The sequence below is a fragment of the Odocoileus virginianus genome, chromosome 13, assembly GCF_023699985.2.
Source record: "Odocoileus virginianus isolate 20LAN1187 ecotype Illinois chromosome 13, Ovbor_1.2, whole genome shotgun sequence".
Taxonomy (NCBI): domain Eukaryota; kingdom Metazoa; phylum Chordata; class Mammalia; order Artiodactyla; family Cervidae; genus Odocoileus; species Odocoileus virginianus.
In genome coordinates this window covers 2,105,031-2,120,237 of record NC_069686.1, presented here as the reverse complement: position 1 = coordinate 2,120,237, position 15,207 = coordinate 2,105,031, and the positions used below count along the sequence as shown (strand labels likewise).

The 15,207-nt window shown below is 35.7% G+C and overlaps 1 protein-coding gene across 1 annotated transcript in view; it reads right to left on the bottom strand.

Annotated features, from left to right (window-relative positions):
* COL5A2 (collagen type V alpha 2 chain) overlaps window positions 1-15,207 on the bottom strand; it is a 152,607-nt gene that overhangs the window by 60,769 nt on the left and 76,631 nt on the right. The window contains exons 3-8 of the mRNA XM_020900310.2: window positions 13,103-13,116; window positions 9,153-9,185; window positions 7,795-7,827; window positions 6,293-6,346; window positions 1,564-1,674; window positions 135-212 (exon numbers count right to left, since the gene is read on the bottom strand). Coding sequence (XP_020755969.1) covers window positions 135-212; window positions 1,564-1,674; window positions 6,293-6,346; window positions 7,795-7,827; window positions 9,153-9,185; window positions 13,103-13,116 — 323 coding nt within the window. The remainder of the gene's footprint in view (window positions 1-134; window positions 213-1,563; window positions 1,675-6,292; window positions 6,347-7,794; window positions 7,828-9,152; window positions 9,186-13,102; window positions 13,117-15,207) is intronic.

Here is a 15,207-nt window from a genome sequence, read left to right as displayed (position 1 = left end):
AAAAGTAAATAGAATGAACGGATGGATGGATATATTTTAAGAAGACACATATTACTTCTTAACTAGCTAACTCAAAGCTTTCTGCATAATCATTTTTCCAAAGTACTTTGATTATCAGTAAAATCTACACTTACCACAGATCCAGGCATCAGGCCTACTTGACTCCCAAGTCCAGACTTTTCATCTAACCCAGCCATCTGAGCTGAAAACGGCTGTTAAAGCAATGGGTTGACATTATTTCCACAGTAAAAGATATATATCAACATACTTTTTAAACTGAGAAGTGTACATTCTCTGGGATTCTTAAAGAATGACTCTTTTGAGGATCATTGTAAACTTTTGACTTTAAAGCAAGGAGAAAGATTCAAGCTGTTTTCAATTGTATGTGTTTTTGAGTGAACAATCTTCCTCATTATGCTGCTTCAAAATAATTACTGCAGTGGGCCAAATGCCTGATACTTGATAAAAGCATGGATCATTCTGATAAGCATTTAGCCGGTCTAATCGATTTCAGGTTTAAGTCTCTTTATTTGCTTTCTTCCCATTGTTAGAGCATGCCAAACATCTGAACAAAACATAAAAGTGCCTTTAAAACATTTGTCCTAAAGATTTTTCCATTATACCAGACTGCTTTACTTAGATGGTATTCTTCTTTCTTTGTTAGTGGTCAATAAATTTTAACTGTATTTATATAAGTTGATTAAAATTTTATGATCTTTTTAATGAATCTTGGAATATTCCAAAATTGGTAACAGTTTTACCTTCTCTCCTTCACATCTAAAAATCTCTGGTAACCCAATTGACTAAAACTGTACATTTTCATTCCAGGAGTTCTATCAATTTAAAGATTCTAATGGGAAAAGAAGGTGCGTATTTTTAAAAAATAAATTGGCAATTCCTTCTACAACGAGTTGGAAAGCAAATGTAAAAATTGTTGTAAAACAAAAATCACATTTCAGGGTTCCATTCATTCCCTTGCTGTACTATGCAATTTGCTCATAAATCTACTCAAAAGTCTGCCACTAAGAATTCAAAGAGGCAGACATATAAAGACATTTCATTTTATTTTATTTCTGGTAGGAACTTAACATTCAGAGACCTAACCAGAACGCATTTTTAACGTCTACGCAGTGGCCTTTTGGCAAGCATCATCCTGGTTGTGTCATCTTTCCTTGGTGGGAGGACATGACACAGATTTTTTTCAGCATTCTGAGCCAAGAGAACAAAAAAGGAGAAAGACGTATTTCTCTTTCCAATTCACGGTGGGAATAATATTAGTGGTCCTTTAGAATCAACAGAAAGAACAAAATCCCAGTGCCCAGAACTGACATTAGGAGATATAAGCCATTAGAAGCAGCATCTTTGAAAAGTGATACTTCTAGTTTTCCAACAATTCCCTGTGGAGTTCCTAGTTTTATTGTTACTCACAGCAGCATTATGTTCATTTAGCTGCTCTTACAGCTAAGGACCAATATGTGAACTAACACAATTTGAGATCCTAATAATATACCCAAAACTTAATACATTATCTAAAGAAGATATTAAGCAATGCACACCACTCACCCTGCTCATGCCATCAGGTCCTGGGTGAGATGGATGCCCCGGAGGTCCTGGGGCACCTGGCTGACCAGGAACACCTGGTTCTCCATCAATTCCCTGAGGACCACGAGGCCCCTGGAAAAATAAGCCAGAAGACACTAGAATCCATTGCCAAATATGTACTAAGGAGAAAACAAAAACCACAAACTTCTTGATGGAGACGAAGTGTTCATTACTTTTTAAAAAAGAGCAATCTAGCCACCCCCAGTAATTTCATCAGCTACACCAAAACTGCAGATTTCAGCACTGGTCACAGCCTCTGCCATCAGGAGAGGATACATTCTGGGTAAGAATTTTACTCTTGATATGTTAGATTCCCAGTAATCAGCTCTTTTGGAATAATTATAAGAGTGTACTCAGTTTTTCAATATTTTAGAATAAGTTTCCTTACTTGAGTTTTGCTGTTCAAGGGTATTTAGTCAACAATTTCTAAACTCACTTGTCTTAAATTAACTGTGTATGTTCCTGCTTAACTTTTCCCCACTTAAAAAAAGAACTTTATGGATCTTTGAACAGTGTTTGTGGTTTTCCTCAGCTAATTTTTTCATGTTTTACATAGTTCCTGGCTCAGAGTAGAGACTCGGTATATGATTACTACACTTTCACATTTCAGTTTCTTTACTCTAGTACTTGAAGTCTGATATACTTTATTTTCCCTACCACTCTCAAAAGTAGACCAGCCCCATGAGAAGAAGAGGGAAAGGCACGGGACTCAGCCAAGTGTAGTTCTCAGGGAAGTGAGCAATGAGTTATAGCTGCCAAATTCCACCCTCCTCCTAACCCACATTCTGAAGGCAGCTTGGGGAACAGCCACGTCCCCAGTTCTGGAAATGCTCCATCTCCTAACCTCACCATTCCCACAAGTCTTGTTAAGTATTTTCTAGCTTTTTAACCCTGGAAATTCATAATAGGACCAAAGAAAGGAAAGAAAGAATCAAAGAACTCAAAACTCAGTATGATTTTACTAATTAGAAGCAGGGATCTATATATATATAGATAGATAGATAGATAGATATATGATGAGTTAAACAGTAAAGGAGGTTTACCATGCCTACACCTGAGACTATCTATCAGCACACAATAAGCAAACATGAGCTGATACAGTGGAGGGAGGAAGCATAGGACACGCAGAGTGGGGAGGAGAGGTGGCTTGCAGATGATGGTTTGGGGGAGGGTGGCATAAGAGCTATTCAGAAATGTAATTAATATATTCTTATATATTAAAACACTCCTGTTTGACATGTTTACTTCTTGGAGTAGTGGAATAATTAAACAAATTTATCTATTCAAACAGAAGTAGATAACAGCCTGAAAAAAACTCACATTTTGAAAACTGGTTTCTCAGAAACTGACTACTCACTCTAATTTTTTTCATTGTATTACATAATGGAGGCTAATTTTTCATTGCTGCCTAAGACTTCCAGATCACACAAATGTGACACCATGATCTGGAAATGTATGCTGTCAATGGTGGCATATAAAACATAGTAGTCTGACCTACTCAGACCACTGTGTGTGGAAAACTTAATGTTCTTTTAAAATGTGAAATTGCTAATTAAAAATCAGGTATCATTAATACAAAAAAATGAGCTAAAACATTCTCTCTGCTCCCAAAGAGATTTCCAAAGCAAAACCAAAAACTACATTTAGTGTCACTGGGAGTAGAGAGAGGTTTGGGTAATATTAATCCTCAAAAATTGGGTCCTTTCCCCAGCTCTCTGTGATTAAAAATCCTGTTTCAAAGTCTGCTCTGAAGACAGCCCACTTTTTCACTGACTTCATGATGCATTCTATGCCTCCATGGTATCTCCTATAAATAGCCTACATGATTTACTTTTATACAAATTGCGGTTAAAATTAATAAAAACCTGTAAAAATCATCCAAAACTAAGTGAACATAATAAGCAAGACTATAAGTGAAAATAAGAAAAAAAGCATATAATATGTGATATTTTACTGATAAATATTTAAAACAAAAACTATAACTTCAGAACACATTAAAATATATATTTTCATATTGCCAGGTGTGACGAATCACAAAAGTTTTGTATCAAGGTAAGCATTCTCTCTATAATCACTCTTTCCCCTCCCCCAGGATACTTCACTATCTCAGGAGGCAACCCACAGTAAAAAGTACTTGTAGATTGTCACTAGGTGGCAACGTTTAAACATTCACAAAGAGGAATAATAATGCCCCCAAATCAAAAAGAACTTTATTCACTGATAGTAATATCACCCACATTATGAAGTGTGAGAATTAGTAATAACTGGTATATTCTCCATTTTACAGATGAGGAAAGAGACCTATAGAGGTTAAGTGACAGGCGCGATTAGAACTCAGCACACCATTGATTGTCGTCCATCTCCTGACAGGTTGCTAGTTTGTCTCTATGAAGTTCCCAGGAAAGTACACTTCAAACGAAGGATATGTGTGAGCGAGGACCCGGGTGATCACTGGCTAGTAAGGAGGGCTTTGTGAGAGGATCTCTATACCAGAAGTTCCCAATCTTGAGCACTTTGCTCCCCTCCCCACTGCCAGGGAACATTTGGCAGCACCAAGAGATGTTTGTATTCGTTACAGCGGTATGGAGGGGAGCAGGTGTTCCTACTGGCATCTTGGTCGACACCAAGAACGCTGCCAAATTATCCTACAAAACACAGGGAATTATCTGTCCCCAAACATCAATGGTGTTAAGAGTGAGAAACTGCTCTGTTTTATGAGCTTTCTGTAACATTCGACAGTAACAAAGGGGAGAACAGTGGCATACGTGACTGCACCACCAGTCTATTTCGCGGCATCCACAGCATCTGTCCAGGTAAGGCTCTTAGGACCAGCCAGTCTTAGAATCTGAGGGAAAACATTCTACCTTCAGGCATTTGCGACATCATGCCAGTATCTCGGAGAAAGTCGTGGTGGGAGTACTTACACCAGAGAAATCAGCAAAAGCTATAGGCATATATTTTTAAATAAATCGTTATTAAACACGTGGCCATCACACCACTGCTTGCTAGGATTAAGAGAGGAACAGATTTTCTACTTGGGTATCTACCAGCACTGTCTTGCTCAATTCCAAATAAATAGTTACTTCTCTTTTTAACACACACACACACACACACACACACACACACACACACACCATTGATTGTCTCAGACTAAACCAAGATAGGAAATGGAGCTTATCACATGCTAAGTCGAGAAGAGAAGAGGAAAGGAAAGAGAGACTAAGAGGAGTGAGGAGTAGATTCATTGAATCCTAACAAGAAATTCTGTAATTCCAACCATGAGTTTCACAGCAGCTTCCACCTACACTTAGGACTCAGTTTTATCAATTATTCTGGGCACAAGTACATTGAGGCACAATGTTTTCTGCATGACCACCCACCCTCCACCCAACTGAAGTCATGTTCCACCTGTCTCTGTCATCCCAGGCTTCTGGACAGACATCCGAATGTCTACCAACGGGGTTTCAGCTACCAACGCCGGGGAGGCAGCATGGCAGAACACCAATGATGAATGGGCCATGAGGTCATCGGAAACCAGCTTTACTGCCCACCTACATGGCTATGACCTTCTTCCTTGGGACCACTGTCATTTACCTGCATGCCTGCAAATACTTCCCATAACTTCAGTTGCAGTTTGGAAACAGTACTGGCATCATTCCCTTCTTGGTGAAATGAGTAGAAGCAAAAAACAGTATCAAAGATGAAACCAGTGGCTAGGGTTCCTAATAACATGATCTAGAATATGTTTTTTTCCTTACTTATATATTTAACGTGGTTTGTTGCTTCCTTGCTCACCCATTTTTCCCATTTAGATATGGATAAGTACATATTTGGAAGGTTAAAAACCCATAGAAAGTTACATCTTAGTAGATATCATTAGACAGAAAATTAAACAGTTTGAATTTTTCAGATTGAAACTTAGGATAATGATAGATTCATCTGAATCTATTTTTGACACACAAATTCATCTAAGTAGTTGGTATTAATATATAAAAGACAAATTTTGAGGGTGAGATATAAAAAAGAAAAATGATTGCTATAATAGGACTTCTTAACAAGTGAAAACATTTAACATGTATTGTATAGTAATCTCATGGTTTATCTCAAGAACATAGAGTTGACTATTTAAATTTAAAGGTATTCCCTATGGTAGTGAATTTATTGATATTTAAAATTACTCCTTTGATAGCTCTGCAGCAGCTGCCCAATGAAAAAGGCAGCATTACTCAGGAAATCAATTCATTACAGAACCACTTGAAAGAAAATTTTGTCCTCTAATAATTTCTTTTTCCTTTATCCAATTCAGTTATTCCTAGAGCAACCACAGATCACATAACTTGGGCATTTTCTCTCAAGGATGCATTGTTGGCATTGTTTACTCATAAGTTACAACTTCTGAAAACAATATGAGGTATGCATTATGTTTCCTTAGATTCTACTTTAATTTGACCTCATAAAGGACACATGGATATCATCTGTGTTATCTGAGAAGATCATAGGTAACTATTAGCATGTGTTTTCCTCTGAATCGGGATCAATGCACGATCACTTCGTGACCTGAATTTTATGCCGTGTTCAATAGACGTGAGAAAGGAAAACTGCCACTGGCTCTTTGCTGCACCCGCGGAACTCGCCGAAGATGGGCTTGCTCGTTAAAGTTCACGCAAAGGGGGCTCCACCGTCAACTTACAGGTTTTCCTTTTGGGCCCCTCTCTCCTCTCGGTCCTTGTGACCCTGGCGGTCCCTGAAACAGAAAATGATGGTTATGTCTGTAAAACACGTACACTTCAGATAATTTTGCTCTAAATTAGATTACTGATATAAGAAAATTGCAAGACAGAAATATCATCTATTTTAAAATTTCAGCTGAAGACAACAGAAAATAAAGCCATGTATGTATAAAAGTTCTGTGTATACAGGAAGGCTGTTTATTTTCACACTGAAGCTTAAAGACTTGTGAAAAAGTAAGTATAACAATGTGGTACCCAATGAGTTGTATAAATTAGTTTGAACCATAATTGTAAATTTGCAAGGATAATTTTTTTTTGCTCTCTTGTCTTAGACACAAAAACTTACAATTCAAATTTTGAGAACTACATTATTGTCCAAACTCCAAATTTTCAATTTTTCTGAGGAAATGTATGAATTCATGTTGGTACACAATATCCCAAACTATTCATCACTATTCAAGTTGCTGACAAAAGCAACGGCAAAACAAGCTTATTCTACTACTACCTTGTATGCCTTCAAGCATCCAATATCATTTTTTAACTTTGCCTCACCTCCATTGTAAATTTAAAACCCACCAAGAATTTTCCAAATGGTAACTTCAATTGCAGTTATTTTTCCATTAAAATAACAAATGATTATCATATTTCAAAACTGGCATTTTGTGCTTATATCTTAAATTAACTTGTTTCCCCAGAAAATGGCAGTTGCCAGGAGAATTTTATTTCTCTTCAAAAGAGTTTCAACTGAGTTATAAAAATTTGATTGTACATTTACTCAATCCAAAACATAATGTTCTTTAAAAACAAATACTTCAGAACAACTACAGCAGGTCTATTGAAGTGTATCAGTATTTCACTTACATTGATCTAATGTGCTTTAAAATTTACATGAGTGTGTGTGTGTGTATGTGTGTGTGTGTGTTATGCATCTGGCTACCTGTGAATGCTACCACTAATCCAAACCTGAAATCAGTAGTCTTTCATGCTAAACCAGAAATATGCCATTCTGATGTAGATCTTCTCAAATTCTACTGTAATATTTACTCTTATATCAATATAATACATAATAATATACTGTTATATAATGTAATAGTAAATATTACAATAGAATGTATCAGAATTATATCAATAATATCAAATTCTATCAATTTAATTTTAATAACAGATGGAATTAACAGTTTATTTCATGAAACAGATAAAAGTAGTCTACCCTTAATCATTGTCAGCAAGACTAATTTGCCCTAATTTCAATGAGTACAGTTAACCTAAATAGGGTTCATCAATTTCATTCACTGCTGCAAAGAAATGTTTAAACTTTAAATTGTTTCAAAACAAAATGTTTCAAGAAACCAAGCACATCATTGTTTTATAATCTTTATGTCTTGTCATGTACATAATATCCATAAAGATTCAGTATCTCAAAGAACTTAAGCAATACCACGAATACTAAGAAACTACTTACTGCAGGTCCTGGACGTCCACGTATGCCTGTCACCTAAACAATAAACGAGACAATGTGCAGAGATAAAGTCTCAAAAGAGTTTTAGAAAACTCAATAGTCAAATAAGAACAACAAAAGGTCCAGTTGTTATTTTAGAACAAATGGATGTTAACAGTTGGTGCCCATTTCCTCCCCGACTTTCTTATAAGGCTAAGACATTAATTTAAACTCTAATACAAGGAGGCAGTACTGGTATAGTGATTAAGAGCCAACGCTGGATCCAGGAAACCTGCGTTCAAATCCTAACTCCAACCCTTACCAATTATATGACCTTGAACTAATTAATTATCCTCTCTCTATTTAAGATTCCTCTTCTGTAAAATGGTGATAATGATTATGAAATTAACTCCCTCTCAGAGTTGTTGTGAAGACAAACAAATAAATATTTAGGAAGTGCTTAATACAGTACATTAAGCATTGTGCTTTTAAATGAACACAAACAATATGAATGGTTTCACTTTTTAGGTAATCTTTGTTAAAAACAAGTCAATTAAAAAGCAAAGCAAAAATGCAAATATTGTCAAATAAATCAACATGCTCTACTTTTGTCTTAACAAAATGATAACTCCTTTAAAACCAAGGAGAATAGTGAGGAACTTTCATCCTATATAATGATATACTTTACAATCATCTCCAAGTCTAAATAACTCTTAAGAACTCTATACACTATGGACTTTACATCATGACAATGACATAACATCAGAGAAGGCAATGGCACCCCACTCCAGTCCTCTTGCCTGAAAAATCCCATGGACAGTGGAGCCTGGTGGGCTGCAGTCCATGGGGTCGCGAAGAGTCGGACACGACTGAGTGACTTCACTTTCACTTTTTACTTTTATGCATTGAAGAAGGAAATGACAACCCGCTCCAGTGTTTTTGCCTGGAGAATCCCAGGGACGGGGTCGCACAGAGTCGGACATGACTGAAGTGACTTAGCAGTAGCAGTAGCAGTGACATATTTCCAGAAGTGTGGCACATTAAATCATACCTCTCCATTTGGATGATATAGCCAAATATATGATAAAAATATACATCTTAATTATCACTTTATATTCACATACAATATATTTAATTTTGTAAAATTTTGATTTACACCTTTAGTCATGGGACAATAAATAAATAAAAGTCAGGAAAAATAAACATGAAATATCATATTAAATTAAGAATTCATCTTTTTTATTTTGCTTGTTTTATACTAAAAGTTTGGTTATAAAATAATTAAATTTCCTATTTTTGAATGTATATAATGAATAATATACAATGATGCTATAACTAAGTTTATCAAAGGTACATGAAAACATATATATATGTATACTTACAACAGGTACTAATCCTGGTTCTCCCTTTTGTCCCTACGAAGAAGAAAAAAAATTAATTAGCAAAATATAGTGGCTTGTTGAGCATTAACATGTTATATCAAAATATTCCAGGTAAACAATGGAAATTTGTATGTAAGAAAGGTAAAAAATAAAATGAGAAAAAGGTTAACAATTTTAGAATATTTAGTCAGACCTTATTCATGAAAAAAACACTACTTCTCTCAAAAACATGAAAATAGAATTAATCTACTGTGTGAAATGTGTAAAGTTTCCATTCCGTCTTTATGGCAATCAAACCCAAAGAGATGATTAGAGATGTCTGTGATGGGACTTCCCTGGTGGTACAGTGGACGGGAGTCCACCCGTCAATGCAGGGGACACAGGTTTGTTCCCTGGTCCAGAAGTAACCACATGCCACGGAGCAACCAAGCTCGTGCACACAACTACTGAGCCCGTGCTCTAGAGCCCGCCAGCGGCGACTACTGAGCCCAGGTGCTGGCAGCTACTGAGAATGAGCACCCAGAGCCCACGCTCTGCAGCGAGAGAGGCCACTGCAATGAGAGGACCGCGCAGCGCAACTAGGGAGCAGCCCATTCGCTGCAGCTAGAGAAAGCCCGTGCACAGCAATGAAGGCCCGGCACAACCAAAAACCAGTGTGCTTTAAGGAATAAGAAATATAATTAAACACAAAGACATGCTTGTGATAAAAAAAAAATGTAAAGTCAAAGCACCGTGGGAAAAACTACCCAAAGACTGAAAACACAAAGGGAAATCCAAAACATTTGAACTCTCACACTCATATTACATGCCATTTAGTTTTTAGTAACTTATCAGATGCCAATCCTAAAACACCTGCCATCTTTTTTTTTTTTTTAACTCATGGAAGACTATGAGAAATAACAAGAGATATCTGATCATCTTTTAAAGAAAAAAAGGAAAGAAAATAAAAGATATAATGATATTAGGTAATTCTCAATATCTGAGGAAAACCTAGAAAAATTATTTGAACAGGAAAACAAAAAATAACACAAGAAACTATCATAACTCAAAGTAAATAAAGCATAATTTGCTCTTATCTTTATCTTAACACCATCTTTGCATCTATATCTTAACACCACAGATATAGATGGAATTTCTTTTGATTCTTAGAACTTTGGATTACTATATTCTTATAGTATGATGTCAAGTATGTTGTTTAAATAACATTGATGGAATTATATCTTTATATACCTCTACTGTGAACTCCCCCAGTGGCTCAGATGGTAAAGAATCTGCCTGCAGTGTGGGAGACCCAGGTTCAATCCCTGGATTGGGAAGATCTCCTGGCGTAGGAAATGGCATCCCACTCCAGTATTCTTGTCTGGAGAATCCCATGGACAGAGGAGCCTGGCAGGCCACAGTCCATGGGGTCACAAAGAGTTGGACATGATTGAGCGACTAAGCACACACATACATGAGAATAATTCCTTTTTGGAACAAGTCTAAAAATACAAGTAAAAAGGGAGGAGAAATTACTTCAGCCAAAAGTAGAAAAATGAGCCTTCCACTGTTCCACAATACTTGATATGAGATTAAATGTTCTATAATCAAGTTTTGATAACAAATTTATCTAATGAGTCTATGTATTTCTTGTTTTGGAAATAAGTCGAAAACAGAAATATTTGTCACTTTTGTTAATGTGAGCTTTGAATAAATCAATTGTGGAATGATAGTTTTACTAAATTTGACTCTCATACCCCTGGGAAGCATAAAATTCAAGTATTCGTGTTCAGATGAGAATTCCAGTTTAATTTAACTTCTCATCTGTTACTCATCACTTAATGCTATGTGGATATGCCTCATCACTTTTATAGAAGACTTTACCATGGAGGCAGTCACAGTTATTTTTCCCACCATCACGGCATCTGCATTATTTGCCTCCTACAGGATTTTACCAAAGGTTCAATAATCATTTGGTGGTTAACATGAGTAAATGAATAAATTATAAATAAAAATCAATATTATATAAACCTAGCACAAAGTGTGTTTATACAATATTGCTCTGCTCTCATATTTCTGGTAACTTGATAATAAATGGCAGAGACATGAAGATAAGCACATAACTAGAATGTGCTAAATTAACAGCTGCTTTGAGGACGTCCTTCTCCAAGCTGTCCCACACCACCTTTGAAAAGAGGCAGTAAACTAGACGACACAACCCAACAGTTGTCCCTCAGTAAACTGGATGATTACTAACCAAATTAAATTGATTACATCAAGGCAGTTCTCACAGTCAATTCCATTTTTATTTCACAGATTGTTTATCTATTTACCTACTAATTCATTTACCTATCTGTTTGTATACTATATTCAGACATTTAAGTTTCATAATTTTTTAGCTTTCAAATGTAAATTAAATGTGAGCTGGCATTTGCAGTCCTTCTCCTCTGACATATATTGACATATAAATAGCTTCACTGATATTTATGACAAATAAGATGAATTTACGGTATTGCCCTCTGAGCCAAAAATGTAAGAAGTGACCAGGACCTCCCCTTGATGACAGCACTTTTACCTACCATAAAGGTGTTGCATTGCATTGTACGATCATTAATTTTATGACGTTCCGTTGCATGCGAAGGCAAAGAATTTGAATTTCCTGTCTAATAACTGCCAAGAAAATTGAGATGATTCCTCATTTTCATTCTTAATTCCTGTGTCCATCCCATCTGGATAAGACCGAGCAAATGTCATAGTTTTCAACTTAACCAGAAAACAAAGAACACTTCTAAGGGGATGGAACTCTCTCATGGAATGCGATCACCCATGTCCAATCACTGGTGACTCAGACGATAGTCTGCCTGCAATGCAGGAGACCTGAATTCTATTCCTGGGTTGAGAAGATGCCCTGGAGAAGGGAATGACACCCACTCCAGTATTCTTGCCTGAAGAATTCCATGGACAGAGGAGCCTGGCTTGCTACAGTCCATGGGGTCGCAAAGAGTTGGACAAGACTGAGCGACTAACACACACATGTCCAAATAACAAATGATGAAACTGAGTAGGCATACCAGGGTCTTGGCTACACCCCATCATTGTCCTGTTGAGTATAATGCTTGTCTCTGGGATTAGATTCCAGGGTCCTTCAATAAGAAGAGGAGAGAAAGGGAGGTGATGTGTGTCAAATCATTCAACTAATTCTTTTAATTGAATCTTTGTGTGTGAAAGTTGATCAGTCATGTATGACTCTTTGCGACCCCATGGACTATACAGTTAAATGAATACTCTAAGCCAGAATACTGGAGTGGGTAGCCTTTTCCTTCTCCAGGCGATCTTCCCAACCCAGGGATCAAGCCCAGGTCACCCACATTGCAGGTGGATTCTTTACCAAATGAGCCACAAAGGAAGCCCAAGAAAACCGGAGTGGGTAGCCTATCCCTTCTCCAGCAGATCTTCCTGACCCAGGAATCAAATCCAGGGGTCTCCTGCACTGCAGGCTATGTCTTTACCAACTGAGCTATGAGGGAAGCCCCAATCAAATCTTTACTGCCCAACTGATGGGAGAGGGACCACAACTCCACTGAAGTAGAACAAATATCCTCTCACTCTTTCTTCCTTCTTATCTTCATTCCTTACTTCATTCAATTAAACTTTTATTGCAGTGTCTACTGCATTGCAATTAGACACTTACTCTAATATATATGATTAAGGTATATGATTAACATGACATAGTCTCAATCCCTTAGGGATTCACAACCTTCTGAAAGAACCATCTATAAATAAAAATTTTAAAAGTGAAGAAAATAGAGGAATCTATAATCTATAATCAAAGTAGTTAAACTATGCTTATATAGTTATAGTCGTATGGTACTTTACAAAGGGCATTCAAGCTCTTCAAAGCACAGAATTATGTAGATATCATCAGAATTTTTTAAATTTACAAAAATGAAACTATGCAAAGTAAAACTTACCTTTCTTCCTCTTCCTATAAAAAAGAAAAGAATATATTATTTTACACATATATATTATTAAGAATCTCGATACTTATTTCAATAATTTTATAGAGTCAGAATTTAATTTAAAAAGCTTCCCCTGTCACAAGCAGATAGAAATTCAAATTATTTTGCACCAATATTTTCATAAGAGGCAAAATAACATGCCCCTTTGGAAAATTCTGACATTTGAATATTCTTCACAACTTTTATATAGAAAAAATTCAGTAAATTATAAAATTAGCTATTAAAATTATAACTAATTATCTTCAATCAATATTCTCTATTTTTGGTTCTTACACTTTTTTGAGTAGGTTATTCATTCACATGATTAAAAAAACAAACCTAAAATATATTAATAAAGGTATAGATTGTACAGTGAAAAATTGCCTTGTCCCCTTTTCTCTATTTTCCTCATTTCACGTCTCACCAGAGGTCTCTATTATTGATTTTCTTTTAGTTTTCCTAACCAAGAACGTAATGGAACATTACATGTATTAAAGTCATTATTTGAGTTAGTAGTGTTCTAAAGTTTTCTTAATGTATATCTTAAATATTTTGTTTTGTTTATCCTTAACCACTTTATCCTATATATTCCTATTATAAATGAGATATTTTTATTCTTATTACTCATTCTATGAAGTAATATGCAAATATATATTACAATATACTTGTATATTACTTCATAGAATGAATAATAGGAATAAAAATATTTATAATAGCAATATGTAGGTGACTTAGATGGTAAAGAATCTGCCTGCAATGCTGGGTACCAGGGTTCAAATCCCTGGGTTGGGAAGATCCCCTGGAGAAGGGAATGCCAACACATTCAAGTATTCTTGCCTAGAGAATTCCATGGACAGATGAACCTGGAGAGTTACAGTCCAGGGCCTCACAAACACTTGGACATGACTTAGCAACTAACACACATACATTCTATGAAGTAATTGTGTATAGTATATCTATTAATTTGTTAATTTTATATTGCACTATCTTACTAAATTGTTTTGTAGCATTTTTTTACTCCATTCCCTAAGGTTTTGTAAGTACACAGTTATATTTTCTATAAATTGATCATTTAACCTCCTCTTTTCTAATATCTAGAGTTCTAATTTCTTGTTCTTGTCTAATTGTTTGGTCAGGTGCATTTAATAATGTTCAATTTTTCTGTGATAAAATGAAATAAGGATTGGTCAGAATTTTTATCTGTTCTGTGATGATATACTTATTGGTGTGTTCTTTATCTCATATATTTAGTTAAACAGTCTCATCTTTGCCTTATAGTATCTTTGTATCAACACTGTTGTCAGTACTTTTAAAAATTATTCATCATGGAATAAATTGGGGCTTTCCTAAATCACCTATTTTCAGGAAGCTGTGTATTTTGCTCATTTTTTAAAAAATATTTAGAGGAGGTTGTGTATTTTGCTCTTTTTTTTTTTTTTTTTTTTTGCTACTATTGTCTCAACATGCATTTGTCCCCACAGGTTTAATTTTGCTTTCCTCCCAGGGATTCTGTGCAGATCATATCCATTTCAGGTAGTCCTTTAGTGCCTTGTTTTTAGTTCTTCCCATTATGTCTTCCTTTCTGTGTGTATGCAAAGTTGCTTCAGTTGTGTCCAACTCTTTGCAACCCTATGTAGTGTGTAGCCCACGTGCTGTGGCCCACCAGGCACCTCTGTCCGTGTGATTTTCCAAGCAAGAATACTGAAGTGGGAATTTTCTTATTACATGGCTAAAAGTTAAGTTTGGGTATGTATTCTGGGCCAACATATCATACCGTTGAATGATATCCAAGAGGTTAATTGGTAAATTACCGTGCGATGTTTCCATGAAAATACTTTTGAGCACTTCATTATATTTGTTGTTATTTGCAGTGAAATTTAGGGAAAAAAAATAAAGCCTTGAAACTGTCTTGACAAGGGTACATGCAAGCCTCCATTCATGACTGCTAAAACAAATAACCTAAAAGTTTAATATTAATCTTATCTGGTTCACTGAAACATATAAACATGAACTTGTGTCTCTTATATGTAAGTTTTTCTAACATGAACACTCAAATACACAGTCTTTGTTAAACACAG